This window comes from Larimichthys crocea, chromosome XX (genome assembly GCF_000972845.2).
Source record: "Larimichthys crocea isolate SSNF chromosome XX, L_crocea_2.0, whole genome shotgun sequence".
NCBI classification, from domain to species: Eukaryota; Metazoa; Chordata; class Actinopteri; family Sciaenidae; genus Larimichthys; species Larimichthys crocea.
In genome coordinates this window covers 7580045-7599465 of record NC_040030.1, presented here as the reverse complement: position 1 = coordinate 7599465, position 19421 = coordinate 7580045, and the positions used below count along the sequence as shown (strand labels likewise).

Genomic DNA, 19421 nt, shown 5'->3' with positions numbered 1-19421 from the left:
AGTGCCAGAGCCCGGGGACTGTTCCAGTGCCAGTTAAAAATATTTAGTCTTAGGTAACCATGGTACATGAGTGTGAATGTGAGTCTGTACATGTCAGATATGCATTGCGAGAACGTTTTAGCTGGTCTATTTAAGGAAAACCGAGAATCCTGTAAACTGCAGTAATCGGTGTCTTCTTGCAGAACATTCTGTACAATCCTCGACAGGGTTTATTTCTCAGTCATAGTCCGTTTTAAAAAAACAAAAAAAAATCAATAAGCCTCACTCATAGGCTAGAGGTAGAAACGGATTCCTTCAGAGATTCGAAGCATGACTGCATTGTGAGTATAATTCAAAGCTGGCAGCCTGGTGGCGTAGTAGTTTGTGGGGTTTTTTGAGCAGGTCATCCGATTTAATGGTAAAGAATTGTCTGTCAGACTTCTGACAAGCAGAGACTCTGGTCATATCAGCTCATCATCAGCTGACCACAGAGTGTGATACACCATTTAATGTATCACATATTAGAGCTGCACCGCCATACCATTTACATGAATAAAGCATTTTAATTAGGTTGGGCTTAGACTCCATCCATTAAGGCTTCATGTGTGTGAATATATAGCAGGTAGAGCCCTCTTAAAGCTCATGTGTCATTTATTCGGTTCTCTCCGGACCCAAAGTGGAACATGGCCCAGGAACGGAAATAAATATATAAGTCGGTGTGTAAATATACACACATAAATGCACACTAGTGCACTCTGCGAAGGAAGGAAGGAAGGAAGGCGCACACTAACTTTTTTTTAATTAGATTAATAAATCAAGGAGGTGGCTGGCTGTGACGGCTGTAGCCCAATGCCATTCCAGTAAGTCTGCACCAAGCCGCTGTGGCAAAGCTGGAGTATAATGATGTAACCACACCGTCTCTGTGTGTGTCTGTGTGTGTGTTTTGTGTATATGAGGCGAGGGGTTCGGGAAGCAATTCATCTGACATGTTTTCCAAAAACTGCTTTCTCTACAAAACGCTGAGGATGAGTCTGTTTGGTGTGTGTGTGTTTTGGTGTGTGTGTGTGTGTGTGTGTATTTATACTCCTATTCCCCTCACTGCATTCATCAGCAGTTGGTGTAGCAGTGGGTGGCCAATGAGGTGTTTGGACACCCCCTCCCCACCTTCTCTGCCCTGACCCCCCCCTCCACAATCCAACTAGCTTTTCCTTCACACTCTAAATCCCTCCATACCCTTCGCTGTTGTTTTTCCTTTTAAGTTTGACATCGTGCTAATGAAGGTTTTCTCTCTGCTGTTGGTTGGCAGCTGCTTGGCTGTCTCAGCACTGATGACCCTTGGAAAAAAAACAGCATCATTATTTATATTTTGTTGTTCTCCCACTAGCATAAACAATATTAGGTGTTACTGACAACTCACCGCAGCAGTAAAAAAAAAAAAAAAAAAAAAAAGGAGCAAAGAAAGGTTTGTGTTTGGAGGCGAGGCTGTAGTGCTGCACTGCCTCCCTTCAAGCTGTTTGTTTGATTCAACGGCAATGCATAGTAAGCAGAATTAACTAATTTTACACACACAGACTGCATTTATGTGTGTTCTCAAGAAACCGGGTTAGTGGGAGAAACCCTGTTAAGACAGGGAATGGGAGAATGTGTTTACCTGCGCTGCAATAACCTGGTTACTGAGTTTCCACGCAGATGGTCAGCGATCAGATTTTTACCCAGTGGTGGCATATTCAATGTGTATTAGTCACAGCATTTGGACTTGATGACATGAGTGAGAGGACAGACTGCAGTGTGAGAGCACGCAGTGTTTTCCCTTACTATATGAGCTCATACTGAAATTTGACAAACAGTCCACTGTTCAGCTGTTTTCATTCGTAACACGTTAATATTTTAGAAAAGAAAAAAAGCACAAAAGCGAGTCTGATTGATTTTACTTTTGTACCAGTTTTTCGTTATGACTTTTTAAAATAGACTTTGAATTGAATTGTTTGGAATACAAGGACACTCATTGGTTTTCACTGCAACAACAGTGATTCTTTCCTAGCCTCAACTCTTTGTCTCCCAAAATGTATTTGCAACATTTAAAAACCCCGTAAGAAACCATGTTGTATACGTGGCCAAGAAGTTGTTTTTCCAGAAGAAATCTAGCTATTTGTACTCGGCTTTCCTTGAGCCCTTTGCCTTATTTAGAAAACCTGGATTCTTTGGGTACTTTAAGTTTTAAGGAATCTGATAGATCCTGCAGAAAGCTGTCACTAGACACTGTGAGACATTGCCAGTTTGTTTTTTCTCAGTGTCAAAGTGTATGTGTAAGATTTCTTTTTCACCATATATGAATGTGTGGTTAAAGATTATCCATCACAGATGACCTTGGCCTACCCACAAAACCTCCTCCAGGTGGTAGATCAGTGAAAATGGCCTCTAAAAATGCCGCCATGGAAATTTCATGTGGGCCACTTCACTAAACTACCTGCTGTAATTGCTTCCACACACTTCACACACACCACACACACACAGAGACATACAGCCACTTGTGAACTCTAGATATGCATGTGTAAACATACTCTGCCATACACAAACAAATATACATTTACACAAACATCAGGAAGTGGCTCTCTTGGAGACGCTCGTATTTAGCGATGCTCACAATCAGCCCCCCAATTGCAACTGATGGGTACAAATCAGGCTGCCACTTAACGCAGTCATTGACTCCATGAAGCACCGACTCATGATCTGATTTCTCCAGCTCTCACCATATCGACACCCTCGAATCTACCATAATAGACCTGCTCATGGGCTCATGGGATAATGTGCTAATGGACCAAAAACCACAGATTAGCCTCAGCAGATGGGGGTTGCAGAATATCTGTGCTATAGTTCTGTGAGGAGCTATGTGCTCTAGAAAGGAGGAATTGTAAAGTTTGTTTGTTCATAAGAGTCAAGTTTTGAAATGCCTTTTCTAAGGCAGTGATGCAGTTTAACCAGAACCTTTTTTAAATAATAATAAAGCATGTTGCAACCATGCTACAAAGTAATTAATCTATTTTCTTTTCTTTTTTTAAACAAAAGGGAGGAAAACGATTACAAGAAGCACTCGCATTCAGTTATAAAAAGCATAACCTTCAGAAAAGTCCTCATTCTGTCTGTAGGAAGCACACAGTCTTACTTTGCAAACTTGCACCGGACTTTATTTTATTTACACTCATAGATTTATTTAGGTCCAAAAACGCAAGTGTGTTCTTTTTTTTTTTTTTTTTTTTTTGCAACAGTCGTGTCAGGACCCCGTCCTCTGTCAATCACACCTCCCAAGCCAAGCCAAAAATCTTGCACCTCTGTAGCTGAGCGAATTAAATGGAACTTTACACCCATTTCACACAGTCGCAGTTTGAAAATGTCAACTTCTTCTTCCATGGGGAGTCGAGGAGAAGTGAGAGAAATTATAATAGAGACACGACGGCGAACGCATCAGCGTCAAAGTGGGATGAGCTCATAGTGACGTAATGAAATGAAACTGAAGAAATTAACAAAACCTTTAATTGGACTGAAATAGTAAACTGAGTTTGTCTCTCATGTCTGTCTTCATCAGGAGGTCAGTTGGAGAGTCTGATGGAGACCATGAGAGCAGAGATCGCTGCCCATCCGCCAGTGGAAGGTTCTTACGCTGCACGCCGCGGAGACTACTGCATAGCCAAGTTTGCTGATGGCGAATGGTAAGCAAACATTTTGATATTTAAAAGCATTTAACCCACCACCGAGATGCTCAGACTCAAATCTGAGTCCTGAACTTTATGCCCTACTTATATCAAGCAGCTTTTTTTCTATTGACAACCAGCAGAAGTTACTTTGCAAGCAGGTGATTTATGATTTCCTGAGGCTAAACTCTGCTCCAGCTGAGACATTTCACATCAGATTGATAAGCTACATTTCCATGAGACATGTATATGTTTGGCAGTTTTTTTTCCTTCCCAAGAACACCTGATATTTTCATTTTTACCTTGTCTCTATTTAAGCCTGTGATGCATTAACTGCAGACACCCACAGGCTGTAATTAGCTCACCGCCACTGCTTTGGCCCCTTAGAATCAGCAGTCGCTTTGACAGGAGCGCACACACACACACACACACACACACACACGCACACACACACTCTCTTCATTTAGTCTCCTCACCGGATGTTTGGAAGTTTACAGATGGTCATGGGGACAGATAAAAGTCACGGTGATCGAGGGAGGGAGAGAGGGTGTCTGTGTCAAGAAGGTGAGGGCGGAAAAAAGATCACAAAACTGATTAAAAAAAACAAAAAAAAAACAAATGTTCCCGAGACACAGGTGCTCGTCTTTCTTTCTTTTCTCCATCCTTCACTCCATCCTTCATCCTCCTCTCCTCCAGGTTTTTAAGAGGCAAAACTAAAGTTTTACTCTTACTCTTACCCCAGCCACCAATGAAGACGATGAGCATTTTAAACAGGCCATCTGTTATTAACCTTCACTTTCTACAGCATTTTTTCTGTGTATAGAAAAAGTCTGTTGTCTTGTTTCTTCCCTGTAATCCTTCTCCAAGTAGCAAGTGTCTAAGATGTTTGTCTTTTTTTTTTCTGTTTGTTTTCTACCATCCATATATTATTCAGCAAGCTAATTATGTTCATGTTCACATTGTTCTGCGTCCATATCTTTGTATTCTGCGATGCATGTTGAATGTGGGCTTGTTTCATTAGGGGGCTAATTAGAAATCCGTCGCCTTTCAAGGCCCTTTTAGAAGCCGCACAGTGAGAGTAAATAGAGGAGAAAAACCTCTGCTCATCAGTCACTCACACTTTGTCTCTCTCTCGCGCTTTCATTGCGGTTCTTTTATGTCTTCCTGTTAATCACGTATTTGGTTTTTAACTCTTGTTCTCTTGTCTCTTTCTTTGCCCGCGTGGCCGTAATTGTTCGGCTTTCCCCTGCCGTCTTTTGGTTCTCAGCCAATTAATTCTACCTGCTCTCATTTGTTCATCAGAGTTAAGAGTCAGACAAGTGAGGGTCAGATGACGAGACACTTTCTGAATTGAGTCTGAGGAGAAACACGCACTTCTGTAGCTTCTTAGTCACTTTGTGTTTTTCTTTAATTTGTTTCTTAGCCATTGGAATATCAGATTTTAGTTCAGACTCAACTCAGTCAGACCTTTCAAAGTGAAACTGCTGGGTTTTTTGTGATTAGCGCTAATGCACTGAAGCTATTTGCTACAAGGCAAAAAATAGGTTTAAATTCCTGTCCTTTATTGCAAAGAGGCCTCTGTGCAATTTTCACAGCCCTGCCATGTCCTGATAGATCCTCTCTGCCCCCCCCCTTTACTCCCCCGGCCTGCTCATCCTCTCCTGCTCTTCTCCCCCGATCACAACAGACAGATCCTCCAACACCTACTCCTCAGGGAAATAAGCACGGAATCATTTACTCATCTCCTTTTCCTCTTGTGCCCTCTGTCTTCATCTCTGTTTCCCTCTGCTGTATCCCCTCTCTCTCCCTTGTTTCTGTCTTTGTCTCTCACTCAATTATTCTGTCTCTGCTGCAGGTACAGAGCCAGAGTGGAGAAAGTTGAGTCACCAGCAAAGGTCCATGTCTTCTACATTGACTACGGCAATGTGAGTATTTGCGACACGTCAAATTTGTGTGTAAAAAGTATTTAATGTTGTGTCGTCATCATTAAAACACAGTGGCATTGTTTGGGGCTAAAAAATAAATAAAATAAAAAAGACATTAGCCAATATTTGTTACGGCCAAACCCACAGCCACAGGGAATGTAATGTTTGAAGAGGGATTTCTTTTCTATTTCGGCACCTATTCAGACACCAGTTGTTTGCTTGTTTCCACGATCAAAGCAGCTCAAAAGCCTTTATATGAAACCTTTCAGCTTGAGTTTTTAGGACAAATATGATGTGGGCTTGTTGGTTTGCTTTTATTGTTTATGACTGAAGCATAGAGTGCAACTGAGTATCATTTTTATTCCTTTTCATGACGATGACAAAGACAAAACTCCCCCTCTCTGTGGATCTCTTTTTTGTTTTGTTTTTTTAATTCTGTGATGACGAAGGCACTACATCCTCGCGAATGCGTGTTTTTTTTACAAACGTGCGTACGCTTGCTTGCATCACCAAGTGGCTCGTGCAGCCAACCCCTGGCCTGCGGGAGATTTCCCATGATGCAGCGGAGCGGCACAGTGTGCGACTGACCTCAGAGTGGGGGGGGGCAGCTCCAGGTTTGGCTGGCAGACGCGATGCATCTTGGCATGTTGCTGAAAGTGTGATTCTCCGAGGCCGACCTGGCACACAAAAAGAAAAAAAAGAGCTGATATCTACCTCGCTCTTTGGAGTTTTTGTGTCATTTCAGGTTGAGTCATTCTGGCCTTGATTTCATGCCTCTTCGCCATGAGCTATTTAGCTAGTAATATTGCTACTGTCTCAGGTTCGGGTCAGTACCTGAATTATTATGTGATCATTAGAAAACACAGCAGAGCTTTTTCTGCCTTTCCTTTTTAAAGCCCACATTTACAGAGCTGTCAAATTCTAATATGGCGTCGATAAATTCTAACATCCTAATCCATAATAAATGTTCAAGGTATTCTCTGTCTAGACTGTACAGTCCAATGAACACATTAACCTAAGATATGGGGGTCATTAAATTAACTCCCCACTTCTAACGGCCGTATTTGTCTGACTTTTCTATCAGCATGTTCTCCTTTGAGGCAGCCTGTGGCTGATCAGTGGTCATGGCTCACATTGGCTTTAATACTAGTCAGGATGTTTCAATTTTATTGCTTTATTGCTTCATATCCGTGAAATACTACTACTTTTCATGTATAGTGATACGAAATTTGGGAATTAAGCCAAACTAGAGTGTAGGACTTGGAATCAGGCTTAAAGATGACAATAACTTGGCCTGTGTCTTAAAACCAAACATGAGATCAATCATTGCAAGAATCATGAATTCATTAAATGTGATTTCTATAATCATTGCAAAATTAAACCTGGTTCATTGTCACTTTTTGGAATGTAGCACTGTACCCCTTCAATCATGAATCATGGCGAGTAGCGTGGCCTTTCTGCTGGTTTTCTAATCTGAAGAGTCTGCCGACTATCAACTCGACGTCTTTTGTCGCCTTAACTCGTAGCTTGTAGCTGAGCTCGAGAGCAGATGGAGCTTAGTGAAACAGGCTTCAGTGCCGCTGTAGAAACAGCTGTGCAATGATTGGTAAGGTGACATATACAAGCATGCAGCTCTTGAGCTACAAAATGGCATCTGTCCTTCTTTCATAGTTGTAAACTGTCGTTGTTAAAAACGGCGTGCAGATTTGAGAATTGATTCCGAATCAGTGAGAAATAGAAATGCATCACAGGGTGCAGGGTAGATTTACAGTCAGGGTACGTGCCGTGTTTTCATTTGAGGACGTCCTTCACTTTACAGAGGCTTTCGATTCGAGAGATGGATTCTGCAGTGTCAGATATTCAGAAAGTAAACTTTCCATCAACAACCTTGTTACACGTTTATTTTGTGTGTATCTGTATCACGACTCAGCGAGTCAGACCTTCCTGCCTTAATCTGTGTTGTCTTCCTCCAGTGTAGTCGTTTGCAGGAGATGGATGTCTTTGTCATGTTTGCTTAGACACAGCCATCATAACAAACACATTCTTCAATTGTTGTTGAGCTTCACTTCACAGGCTGGAAAATCATAACGCAAATAATTTCCCAAGAGTTGATATTTTTTGCCCTAATCCCAGACTTCACAGCTACAGTCTTTGAACTCAGTATTGATAAGACAGAAAAACAAATATCATTGTGTGTCCACGCATGATTGCACACACAAACACCACGAAAACTGTCTTGCAGAATGTTCCATGTTTAGTCTGATTTGTGTCCTTCGTTCATCCTCCCTCAGAGAGAAGTTGTGTCGTCCACTCGTCTGGCTGCCATGCCCCCTGCCTTCAGCACCAGGACCCTGCCAGCACAGGCTACCGAGTATGCCTTCGCCTTTATCCAGATCCCACAGGACGTAAGTGCACAAAATGAGCAAGCGTGCGCGCGCGTGCCGAGTCAGAGATATGTGTCGCAGCTGAAAGCTTCAAAATTGACTTTTCGCGATATCAGCTTCTTCTTCTCATTTTCTGTCAGCTTTTGAAAGTTGACTTTTCTGGCAAGACATAAAAACTGTTTGCGTTTTCACTTATCGCACAAGGTGATAAGCGTGTAACTGACAGACAGGGTCGAGTTTTCCTTCCAAGCAAGTGTTAGTGAAAATTATGCTCATACATAATGCATGCAGTACAAAGCAGACAGAGCATTGACAAACATTACGCCATTTATTTACTTGGTTGAAATAAATTGAAGAATAATTGACAGAGTAGCAGATAGGCATTAATGTTTTATGAACAATTTAATAACGTACTATATTTCTGTATCAACCCACACATCCTGTAGATAGATACAAACTTACTAGGTACTTTGCTTCCATGTGTCTGTGAATATAAATGTCCATCTGATAGCCGAGCAGCAGTAAGCGTTTTTTTTTTTTTTTTTTCCGCAGCCCTAATCTTCTTGTTTACATCAGAGTGTGTTTACCCATCCTCCGGTGACCACTTGTGTGCATGTTTGCCTCTGTGCGTGTGTGACTGACTGTGTTTTGTGCGTGTCAGAAGGTCAACTCATTGGCGGCCTCCCGAGCCGGCAGCATCCTGAATAGTTGTGCAGATAAAAACATGTTTTTCCTTTTGTATGCATCCGATTTAGCAGAGTGTTAAGCCCCCGTCTTTAATTGGTTCTGGGCGCGCGCGCGTGCGGCCGCGTGTGCATTGAACAGTGTGTTAGTTTAAAGGGTATTTGTTCCACTCAGCGTAGATAATGTGCTGAGCATTTGCAGGTGCGTACTGTCATGTGTTCCCTTAATTAATAACTACTTTTCACACTGTACACTGTTTGTTTGCTGTTCTGGATTATTTATCCAGACTCAGTTGCCACTTCATTAGACATATCTAGTTTAAGCTAATGCAGTTCAATAAAACAGTGCTGCAATCAAGCCCTACTGCATATTTGTTACAGTGTTCATAGTGTTCACTTATGCTGAAACCATTTTAGATAGTTTAGAGGCAGCAGTCTGTAGTGCTGTTATTCTTCTTGGATATTTAGTCTATCCCTATTAATTCAATATCAAGTGTTATTTTAATGTATTTAGTGTCGAATAGTGATTTCCAGAATGTTTTCAAACCATGCCAGCACTTCATAGAAAACCTTTGGTTACCTGCAAGCTGCAAAGTATGTTACGTTCCCATGACAACAACAACCATGAGCTGTCATGTCTTTGGCTGTGGCAAAACTATAACAGGGTTGTTTTTTTCTAGTTTTTGTTGTTAGAAAGTGTTTTAGTGCAAGTTTTACCCTTATTTTTTTTTCAACCAAATTTAGACTCACTGGTCTCTTATTTGACACGTGTATTACAAGCTTCACGCAGTCACACAGTGGAAGCTGTGTGTGCGTGCGAGCTGGTCGTGCCTGCATGCATGCTGTCACCTGTCTCATGAGTCAGTCCCTCCTGAAGGATGAAGTGGCCCATCTGTTGGTCTAGCCCAGGGAACAAAGGCATCACCTTCCCTTTACAGCCCCCAGACACACACAAAGCTTTACCGCGTGTTGGAAGCTGACATGCCCCTTACACCTCTCCTTCTCACTCGCTCTCTGTCACTCTGTATCTGTCTAACCCTTTTCCCGTTCTCTTACTTTCTCTTGGTTTTCCTTTTCATGTGTTTTTCCATCTGCTTTATCTGAGGCTTTTTACAGTGTCACTCATGCTGACAGCGTGGTGCCCCACTTGTTCTGCGCCTTTGCTGCTGCTGCTGCACATAGGAAAGGTTCTTGCCTTTGTCTCGTGAACCTGGTGCCCTGCACAAAATGTCTGTCTTGACAAGTTATACGGCTTCATAGTCGGTTTTAAAATCTTTCTTTTCTTAAAACCAAAATACTGCCAGTGGAACGAGAGCAACAAGATCATTCTGCCGCTTTCCAGTGCAGTTTCTTTAAATGTACCAGTGGCAATATCTTCAAAAAAAAACAGCACGATGGAGGTGCACTCTCACTTCTCTGTTGTTTTGTTGGAAAAACACTCTTACCTGAAATATGTACTTGTAACTTGACAAAGTAGGAGGAACAGTGCATGTTATCTCCATGACACCTGCAGCGATTACCTCCATCAAAGCAACAACTGCTCCCACATTTTTTTTATTTATTTTTTTTTAGCTCTATTTCATCCAGTTTTATCACTGATGTTATGAGCTCCCAGCTGCCTGTACTCTGTACACAGTGCCACCTCTATATTATGGCAGGTCAGCTAATTAAAAAAAGTAGTTTATGCCAAGAGGGCAAGGGAGAGAAAAATATTCTAAAAAATGCCACACAAAAAGAGTGCAGCCACACGAATAGGCACTCCCTAAAGGCAGTGGTTTGAAGACAACAGAAAAATTAAAAGGTTGCAGTAGGAGTAACGAATCTCTCCAAACTATTTCTTTTTCTAATTTGCATTGCTTAAAATGTGCTACCATCTACCTTCTCATCAGCAGTCATGTAAAACAAACCACTGAGGAAGAGGTTGATTTGATTTTTGGCTTAAGTGAAGTTAGTTAGTTGAAAAAATCTTTTCGTTACTGCACGTTTATTTAACCCTTCCATTTTCACAATATTTATTTATTTATTTGATATTCAACATTATTTTTGTCATGTTTTATATCCTTCATGAATTTGTCTGTCACAGAGTATCACAAACTGTTAAAATCATCAATGAATCCTTTGTCAGATTAATTAAATGCATTATTATTTGTTTGTTTTTTTGTGCGGTTGCTTTGTGTCGAGACCAAATTTACATTAACGCTTAAAGGTTTGGCTCTAATTAAACAGAGAAAAAAAGGTTCATGCAGAAAAACATTTCTATTCCACAGAGAAGGTATAAAAACTGTGTTTTATCAGCGCTGAAATGAAGCCATTACATACCCAGCTGCACATCAGATTATCTCGATACACAGGAAAGCAAAATGCTCATAATTTAGGCTGTTCTTAACACTTTGAACCAACTCTGTTCTGCACATATGGTAGACAAGAAAGGGTCACTGGAAGGCTCTCATTAATTTTGTATTGCCCCTTCACGAGTGTCAAAGCATTCTTGTTTTGTAATGCACTCTCTCCCTGTTTGTCTCATCCCTCCTCCTGTGTCGGTTGTCTCTCTCTCTCTCTCTCTCTCTCTCTCTGTTACACACTAACTCTGCCTCTGCCTCTCTCTCTCTCTCTCTCTCCGCCCTGAGCTCCCCTGCAGCTCCTGTGACAAGTTGACCACGGGGAGAGCGGGGAGAAAAAAGGCCCTTAGTTTTGTGCCTTGAACAAGCTTCCCTGCCCACACACGCTCGCACACGCCAAACACGCACATACCCAAGGGCGGCTAGCTTGAAGGGGGTTGCCATGGAGACAAGACCAGGGCGAGAAAGAAGGGAAGCGAAGAGATGGATGGTGTAGGGGAGGGATGGATGATGGCCAGGGACTTTTTCTTTTTTTTTTTTTTAAGTGTCTTCCACGCTCTGAAGATGCAGCTCCCTTGTTTTTTTTTTTCTCCTTTTTTCGCCCTGACTGCTGGAGGACGCGAGGTCAGGATTGCATTGCAGCTGTTCCACCTCCTTCTCCACCATGTGTTCAATCAAACGCTGCCCTTTCGCTTTTGAGAAGGTTAGAAATAAGAGCGAGTGAGGTAACTAACTAAAGAATGAGAAGAAAAGAGAAGAAAGTGACAAAGAGGAGGTGGAGGAGGAGGAAGAGGGTGGCTTAGAGTCAAACCATTAGATACAGTATAGTTCAGGCAAACAAAAAAAATCATGAACTGGTTGAGTAGATAATTGCTGTGCTGTAGGTGACTGACAGATTGGTGTGTGAGTGATCATGTAGCTGTAATCGAATGATGTGACAAGCATGTATTTCAGAGTGCATGTATATCTGTCTCAGTGATAACATACTAACTATCCCTTTAACCTTTTTTCCCCCCCGATCTCTTCCATTATCTCCTTAATCTTCCTTCTTCTGCTTTAATGCCACCATCCATTACCTCCCCATTTCCTGTCCTTCTCTGGCCTCCTCTTGCTCCTTCTCTTATCAACTCCCCTCTGCTTCTTCAGGAGGATGCCCGTGCTGACGTGGTGGACTGCATTGTGAGGGACATCCAGAACAGCCAGTGCCTGTTGAACGTGGAGTACTCGGGCGTCACCTGCCCACATGTCACAATACAGTTTGGCGACACCAAGGACGACGTGGGTCTCGGCCTGGTCAAGGAGGGATTGGTGATGGTGGATGTCCGCAAGGAGAAGCACCTGCAGAAGATGGTGAGTGAAGAAATCGGGGTATACGTTCAGTGACGTGAGGGCTGTGATAAAAGCAAGTTCAAGTTGAGCTTCACAAATATGATGCTGATGTTGAAGCTTGTTTCCTGCGAGTCTGTTGTTTCTCTTCCCGACTCCCGACTGGATGTTTTAACATTTAAGCAAGCAGTCACTTTCTCTGTCCAAGTTAATGACTGTAGACCAGGTAGTCATGGTTGATTATATCACTATAAACTGTGGAACAATGCACATTAGATTTGCTGTTTGACACAGATCCTCACTTAGAACACAATGCTGACTGACAGTGATCAGTTAGAGACGCGTAATGTCAGTTTTGGTACATTTTCGATTGATTTCCCAGCCGGACTCTGACTGTTGTTTGTGCCGGTGCCAAACAACAAAACAGAGTATCCCTTGTCCCTCAAAATACTTTTCTCTGCCTCCTTCCTGCTACTCAGCAGGTCATGGCGCTGTCAAAATACACAGCGTGGATCGATATTTGTGCCACTGCCGTACTTAATAAGACGATGGCATCAGTTGATGAAATGTTAGCAAGTTAAACTTTTAAGTTTCTCCACTCCATATGCCACCCATGTCTTTCTGACAGTCCAATAATTACCACATTTCCATGCTCGCGAGCATCTACCCACTTGTTTCCCTCGGTTTGTCACGTATAGATTCTTTTTGATAAATGAAAGCTGGTATTACACTAAATGCCAGGAGGTTTTATGTGAACACTGTGGCACAAGAGACATAATACCTCTCCTCGCTTGTCAATCCACAAGCCGCACAATGTACGCTTACACACCTCTACAATTTGCCTCAAAATGGCAGCCATTTTGTCAAACCATGAAGCGTCGCTCGTTTGCTTTTCCTCTCATTATGCTAATGCGCCCAGCAGACTCTGTACATGAAAGATAAAGAAAAATGGAGGATATTTACTCTTGCCGTAATTACCGCTTTCACAGAACCCCAATATTAGTCACTCTGCTGTTTATTTAAAAATTGAACCGGCACAAAGGAATGGAGAAATATGTCCACAAGAGGTGTCATTCATTCATGTATATTCATATAAATTAGAGGCTGTGAGAAGGAACACATTCTTTCTCATGCAATTTGTTCTCTCACACATAGAGACTCATTTTGGTACACGCTAAACCACACCGATAAAAGCACTTCCCACCTCACAGGGAGTCAATAAAGCACCGTGCATCATTGTGAGTATTTTGACCTCTGACCCGCAAAGAGTAGCCGAGGACCATAATGGAGTCTCTGGGTAATGGACCCTATAGACTAAGGACAGTGATTAAAACTTCCAGTCATACCACTAATAGGCTTATAGACTGCACAGATGTAGGTTTCGTTGGCACAAATGGTTTCTCTTTAGTATTCAACAGCTGTGTATCTCCAGCATTTGCGACTTCCTCGTCGGCTACAGGCGAATATATTTTGATTTTAGCGAAAGCTTAACAAGGAGCAGTGTTGCCATTGTGCTTACAAGTGAGTGTTAAAGCGAAGCTCTACAGCATTTCTTGCGGATAATTCCACCCATCAAGTCTACTTCAGCTCAAAGCGGAACAAGTTGAAGTGTGATTAGGCCACTTTTCAAACCTCTAAATGGAGTAAATGTGCGTCTGATTTATATAATGTTTAGGCTTATTCAGTACATTACAGTCGCACATTACTGTCGTATACAGTAGTCGCGTTGCCCAGGCTAGAAGATCATTATTAGAGCTGAGGGATGTAAGAGTGTAATGTTGGTTATATCCAACAGTGGTGTTGGTTTATTAGAGATGATAAAAACTTTTGTCATTTTTAAGCAAAATCTTTCTCACTACAGTTTTTTCAGATCTGATGTTTTGCTGCTCAGAAATTAAATTTTCTGACCTTTGGACCGTCCATCTGACAAAACAATACGTTTAAAATGTCGCCTTGGATTCCAGGAAATGACACCCGTCTCTTTTTGATTGCCACTTTTGAACTTGTACTCTGCTTTTTTATAAATTAATCTGTGAATTTGCTGTGTACCAACTTTTTTTCTTTTTTTGTAATCTCTACCAGAGTTAACCCAGAGTCATTTGTTTGCACGGTGCATTTCTGGCTCAAAGATTCATGAGCAGCACTGCAGCTGCTGCTGGTGCGACAACAGAAAACGTTATCTTGCAGAGGCAGTAGAGCCAAAAAATGTTCTAAGATGAAACCTTTTGTTGACCTCTGGATCCGTGCCCCTATTCTTCCCCTCTTTTATAGAAAGTTACCCTTGAGCTTTTGATAGTGTAATATCCAAGCTGGCTCACCCCGAGCTCCTCCTTTCTCTCCTCTCACTCATCCAGACTATCAGCCTCCTTGTAAAAGTGACTTTTGTCCTCCATATCTGCTCCATTTTGGCTCCATTCTTTATTCATTATCCATTTCAGGGGATTGGAACATGTCATTGTAATCTGTACTCCAGTGCTAAGCATTGCGTAACAGCTGGGCTGTAATGTTCACTGGCACTTCAGTGACTATCAATAGTCAGTCATAAGTGCACTGAAGGTTAACACCAGTCTTTGAGGATGGCAATGTCCCAAGAGAGGGAGAGCAGAGAGGGAGCTTCATCCATTTGGGGCCTTTTATTTATTTATTTTCCAAGTGCATTTGTGCCTTAATCTCTACATTCACTGATGCCCACTATGCACACCATATGGACAGCTATTGTTGCAGCTATACAAGAGTATCATGGCAAAGGATAAGCAGTCATTGTGTAAGTGTAGGCGAGTAGATGATGGCATGCCAGCTGCTGGTATCTGATTGGAGGCGGAAGTAGGATATTAAGAGGAAAGCAGGAACACAAAGTAGGATGTGGGTGAAAACAGTAAGCCAAATTATGATTGATGTACTGTACTTAGTGAGGGGAAAGTTACAGCATGACCCAGATGTGTGGATCTGCGATAAAGCGTTGGATTAAAGTACGGCAGACCTATCTGACCCACAAAAGGGAATGACCCAAAAATACAGACCTGAATCAGAGGGCCCATATGTCTGTATCCATTATACATGCCCCGTGTGCTGTATCTACACTGACAATTAAGCAGATTTAATGCCATGGTATAAAGTTTAATTCGTCATACATCTGGCATATCATGCGTAGTACCTCTACAAATGCGTTGTTTATGAGGCTTTGATATTTAGATTATCGTCTGCGAGCGATATCATTGATTTATCACCAGCAAAGCACGGGAAACAGAAGGGACATTATGTGCTTTACACAACATATACACTAGCTACAGTATTTCAGGCATTGCAGGTTAGTAACACATTACCTCTCTTACCTCTTTGTTCCTCCATCTGTTCTACCCCTCTCTGTGTCCCAGTCGAGTCAGACGAGAAAGCTTGAGACTTTTGTTTTAGTTTTATTTTAATCGTTCCAAAAGACTCAGCACAGCTGCACTGTCTAAATTGTCAGGTACACATGCTATCATCATGTTTGTATCATAAATGAGCTGTTAGCAACAGTAATGGTTGCCCTTGGCAGCCAGATTTAGAGCAGTGTCAACCATGTCATTTGGTTTGATTGCCCCCGTTGGCAACTGCTATTCTTGAGTTGGGCAAGGCAAAATATGTAATAAAAAATATGTATTTCTTCCCTTCTGTATAAAGTCTAGCAAATGCGTGAATAAGAGCGCATTGATTTTTCTCTGTCAGAAATGGCGAGGATGAAAGTAAGTTTAGAGTTTAATCAATAGGGCATCAGCAAGTATGGGAAAACAGATATTAACACACCCAAACAGAGGAGAAGCAGAAACTTCATCAAAACTTGAAGGTATAACTTTTATTTTAACTTGAAATAATACCCCTCCAGCTATAAACAGTTATAACCGCTTTGGCAATCGAAGATTTCCTTCCGGGGGTCCTGTCTTTTTATTTTTTTACACCACATTTAAAGTCTCTTGCTCTGACTTCCCGAGACTCACACACTGACTTCATGCCTCCTCCACCTCCAGGCACAGTAGATATACTAAGCCATCCTTAAATTGTCCTGGCACCATCGACTGTCCACTGCTAAAATGGCGAGTTGCCATGCTGGCACACACTCACTCACTAAAACACCTTCACTCTCTTCCTTCATGCCTCCAAATGTCTCTCCGCTCAGCCTCCTTCCACAGCCCTCCTCTCCTTCCTATCATCCTTTATCTCTCCAGTGCCTCTCCTCTTCATCACTTCTTTCTTGTTTACTTGCCCCCTGTGCTCTCCATTCCTCTTACTCCTCCATTTGTCCGCCTTCTGCACATCACTCCCTCACTTTGGCCGCTCTTGTCATTATTACTTTTCCCTCTCCACTCAAGAGATTCACTTGCACAAAGAACCGTCTTCCTCTCCCTATGCTCGCTCTCTCTTCTTTCTTTTTTTATTTATTTCATTTTAACCTTTGCTGTTCATGTTATCCAAACTACACTTAAGCACTTCATTTAGACGGCGATGGGCGGGCGGCTCGATTGACTTGTACGTATGCTCAATTTGCATTTTTCTCTTTTAGTGCTATGTCATGAACAATAATCCCCAGGAATTAAAGTGGCGAGGCACTCAGATCAGACCTGGTGTTGGCCTCGTAATGAGCTGTGATTTAAAACCTCGTTCTCGCTCTCTCTCAACTTGCACCAGACGATTCTGCCCTGTGAACCCGCTCTGCTTGATAGTAATGGCTGTCATCTCTAATTTTCTGTGAAATCGTGCAGAAGAGAGATGCAAACTTTTTCTCTTTTTTTGCCTGTTTCTATTGGCTAAGATGTAAAAGAAAGTTAGAAGGGTAGAGGGCTCAACAGATAACTAGCTACACTAGATAGTTTTCTTTTTATCCTGATTGGGTACACGAGATTTAAGTACCTGCAGCAGCTATCTTTGACCACCACACAGGGTTTTTTTTTTTCTGTCGCAGATGTAGCTGAAATGGGTCTGTCATGACAGCTCAATTAGAGAGATGGCTGTGTGGTTAGAAGCGCTGTCTTTTGTGCTCTGCTGCTTCCCACCAGTGCTTTCTGTCAGCAGCCGCCAACAACTGACTGACTGATTCTAACTCAGGCGGCAGGCCACCAGGCGCCATGCGGTCTCACCCAGTCACCTCAGCTAACTGACATCGGTTCTAGCCCCCCAAAGCGCATTAGAGTTGCGAGTTAATAATCTCCTGTTCGCTAATTACGAGTCAATTACAAACACGGAAGTGTCTTGTCACTCCCTTCCCGGCGTAATTATTATCAATCACCAACAGTGATGGAGCCTCCTGTATCGACCTGAGCCTGATTTTCTTTTTTTGTTTTCTACCGAAGAGATAAAGACATGGCGGCGGTAATCGCACACCTTACACAAATGTTTGCAGAAACACGCTTCAGATCTTTATTAAAATGTTTCGTGTTAGCGTGTGTGTCAGCAGACTATGGGGAAAACAGCTGTGAAGTAGCACCCCCTAAGAGTGAAAGCAGCAGATGAGAGTCCTGGAATCTTTAATTACCTAGCTGCCTCCTGGGAAATGTAGTTTTCTTTCTTCCTTTTATCTTTTTTCCCCCTGTCTTGTTGCCGTATTCACAGCGAGGCCTTGCTTTTCATGTATGAATGTTGAACAGTGGACTTTTAAGTAGCCTTGAGCTGCCAGAAGGGGCATCCTTCAAGTGGTGGCTCATATCAGATGCAGGTATTTTTTCTTTTAATGTATCCATTTCTCCGCACACAAACTCAACCCTCACGGGCAGTGTCGTTTTCTTGCAGCTCGCAGTCAGAATCCCCAGTGTAGTTGCTAGCGCAGCAGTTGTGTTGCACAGTAATTGTGTTAATGAGGGTTGAAGCTTTAGATGAAGATGAAATGGAGTGCTTAGAAGTGTGGTCACACCTACAGCTGCATGTGGGGAATCCATACAGGAAATCAGGAAGGAGGCCTACACATACACAGGATGCCTCCAGGGATGGGTTGCTCCATTTATCAAAGTGCAATTGTGCTGTTCGGTACACATGCTCTACGGTAAGGTGGCTCATGTGATGCGGCCTGCTGCTGTCATACTGTTCAGGCACTGGTTTCGGACCGCGATGATAAGCCTCATGGGTATGTCAGTGTTTCTATACGGTAGGTTCTCGAAATGAGGCCTCGTGGGCAAACAGGGTTTCATGTAGGAGCCGCTATGTTGTCGCTTACGAGCTGTCCCCAAGCAGAGAGGACGTACATAGTACATGTGTGTGGGATTCCAGCATACACACACACACTTAACTATTTGTAATGTGGCGACAGAACACAGCCAGGAATAATAAACGATAAAAATAAAAGTTACGACGACACAAATATTAGAGTTTTATATGTCCAAGTAGAGCCACTGAGCACCCTGTGGATCCCGTCATGGTGGAGCAGGTTCCCATCGTCTCTACTCCAACCCGAAAATTCCCCACCATGTCATCTATAAATGGCTTTTAGCTGTATCCGGACCACCAACTGTCTGACTTTCAGGTTGCTGCCCTCCCTGTTCAACCGCCCAACGCCTGTCACACCCCATCAACAACCCCCCCCCCACCCACCTCAGTGCAAAAAAAGCACCACAGGGCACATATAAACACACACTGAGCTTGGTGGGTGTGTGACAGCATGACCGCTCCCCACCAATGGCTCAATACCTAATTTACAAGTAGAGCTGGAGATGGGAGCCTTTTAATGGACATTTTCTGCTCCCCCTGTTATTGACCGCACACACTCATGTACACCCTCAAACACCTCCCCTGCTGCCACTGCTCTGAGGGCCCTTCTGACATGGCCTAGCTGACACGCGCCACTTCCCAGATGCCGTTCCATCTTCTGCAGATGTATACACACACACACACACACACACATCCTATATCCTCCCTCATACACACACCCCGGGGGTGAGTAGAGGACAGCCAGGAAGGGAGTGGAGGCACCAGTTTGTTCAAACTTAGATTATTTTGAGTTGTGTGACCTCGCGGGAGACAGAAAATGGATATTGGAGTGGAAAAAAAAGAACTCTTCACGTCGCCTATATAAAGTGTGTGTGTGATACATTAGTGTTTACGTAAGACTTGCCCCTGGGAGAGCGCTGGAGAA

The 19421-nt window shown here is 42.7% G+C and overlaps 2 protein-coding genes across 2 annotated transcripts in view; one reads left to right on the top strand and one right to left on the bottom strand.

The window, feature by feature from the left end:
* The window catches only part of LOC104928802 (E3 ubiquitin-protein ligase TRIM38), an 899066-nt gene that overhangs the window by 459648 nt on the left and 419997 nt on the right, over positions 1 to 19421 (bottom strand). The window lies entirely within an intron of this gene.
* snd1 (staphylococcal nuclease and tudor domain containing 1) overlaps positions 1 to 19421 on the top strand; it is a 159661-nt gene that overhangs the window by 130801 nt on the left and 9439 nt on the right. The window contains exons 19-22 of the mRNA XM_019273145.2: positions 3563 to 3686; positions 5524 to 5593; positions 7885 to 7998; positions 12146 to 12349. Coding sequence (XP_019128690.2) covers positions 3563 to 3686; positions 5524 to 5593; positions 7885 to 7998; positions 12146 to 12349 — 512 coding nt within the window. The remainder of the gene's footprint in view (positions 1 to 3562; positions 3687 to 5523; positions 5594 to 7884; positions 7999 to 12145; positions 12350 to 19421) is intronic.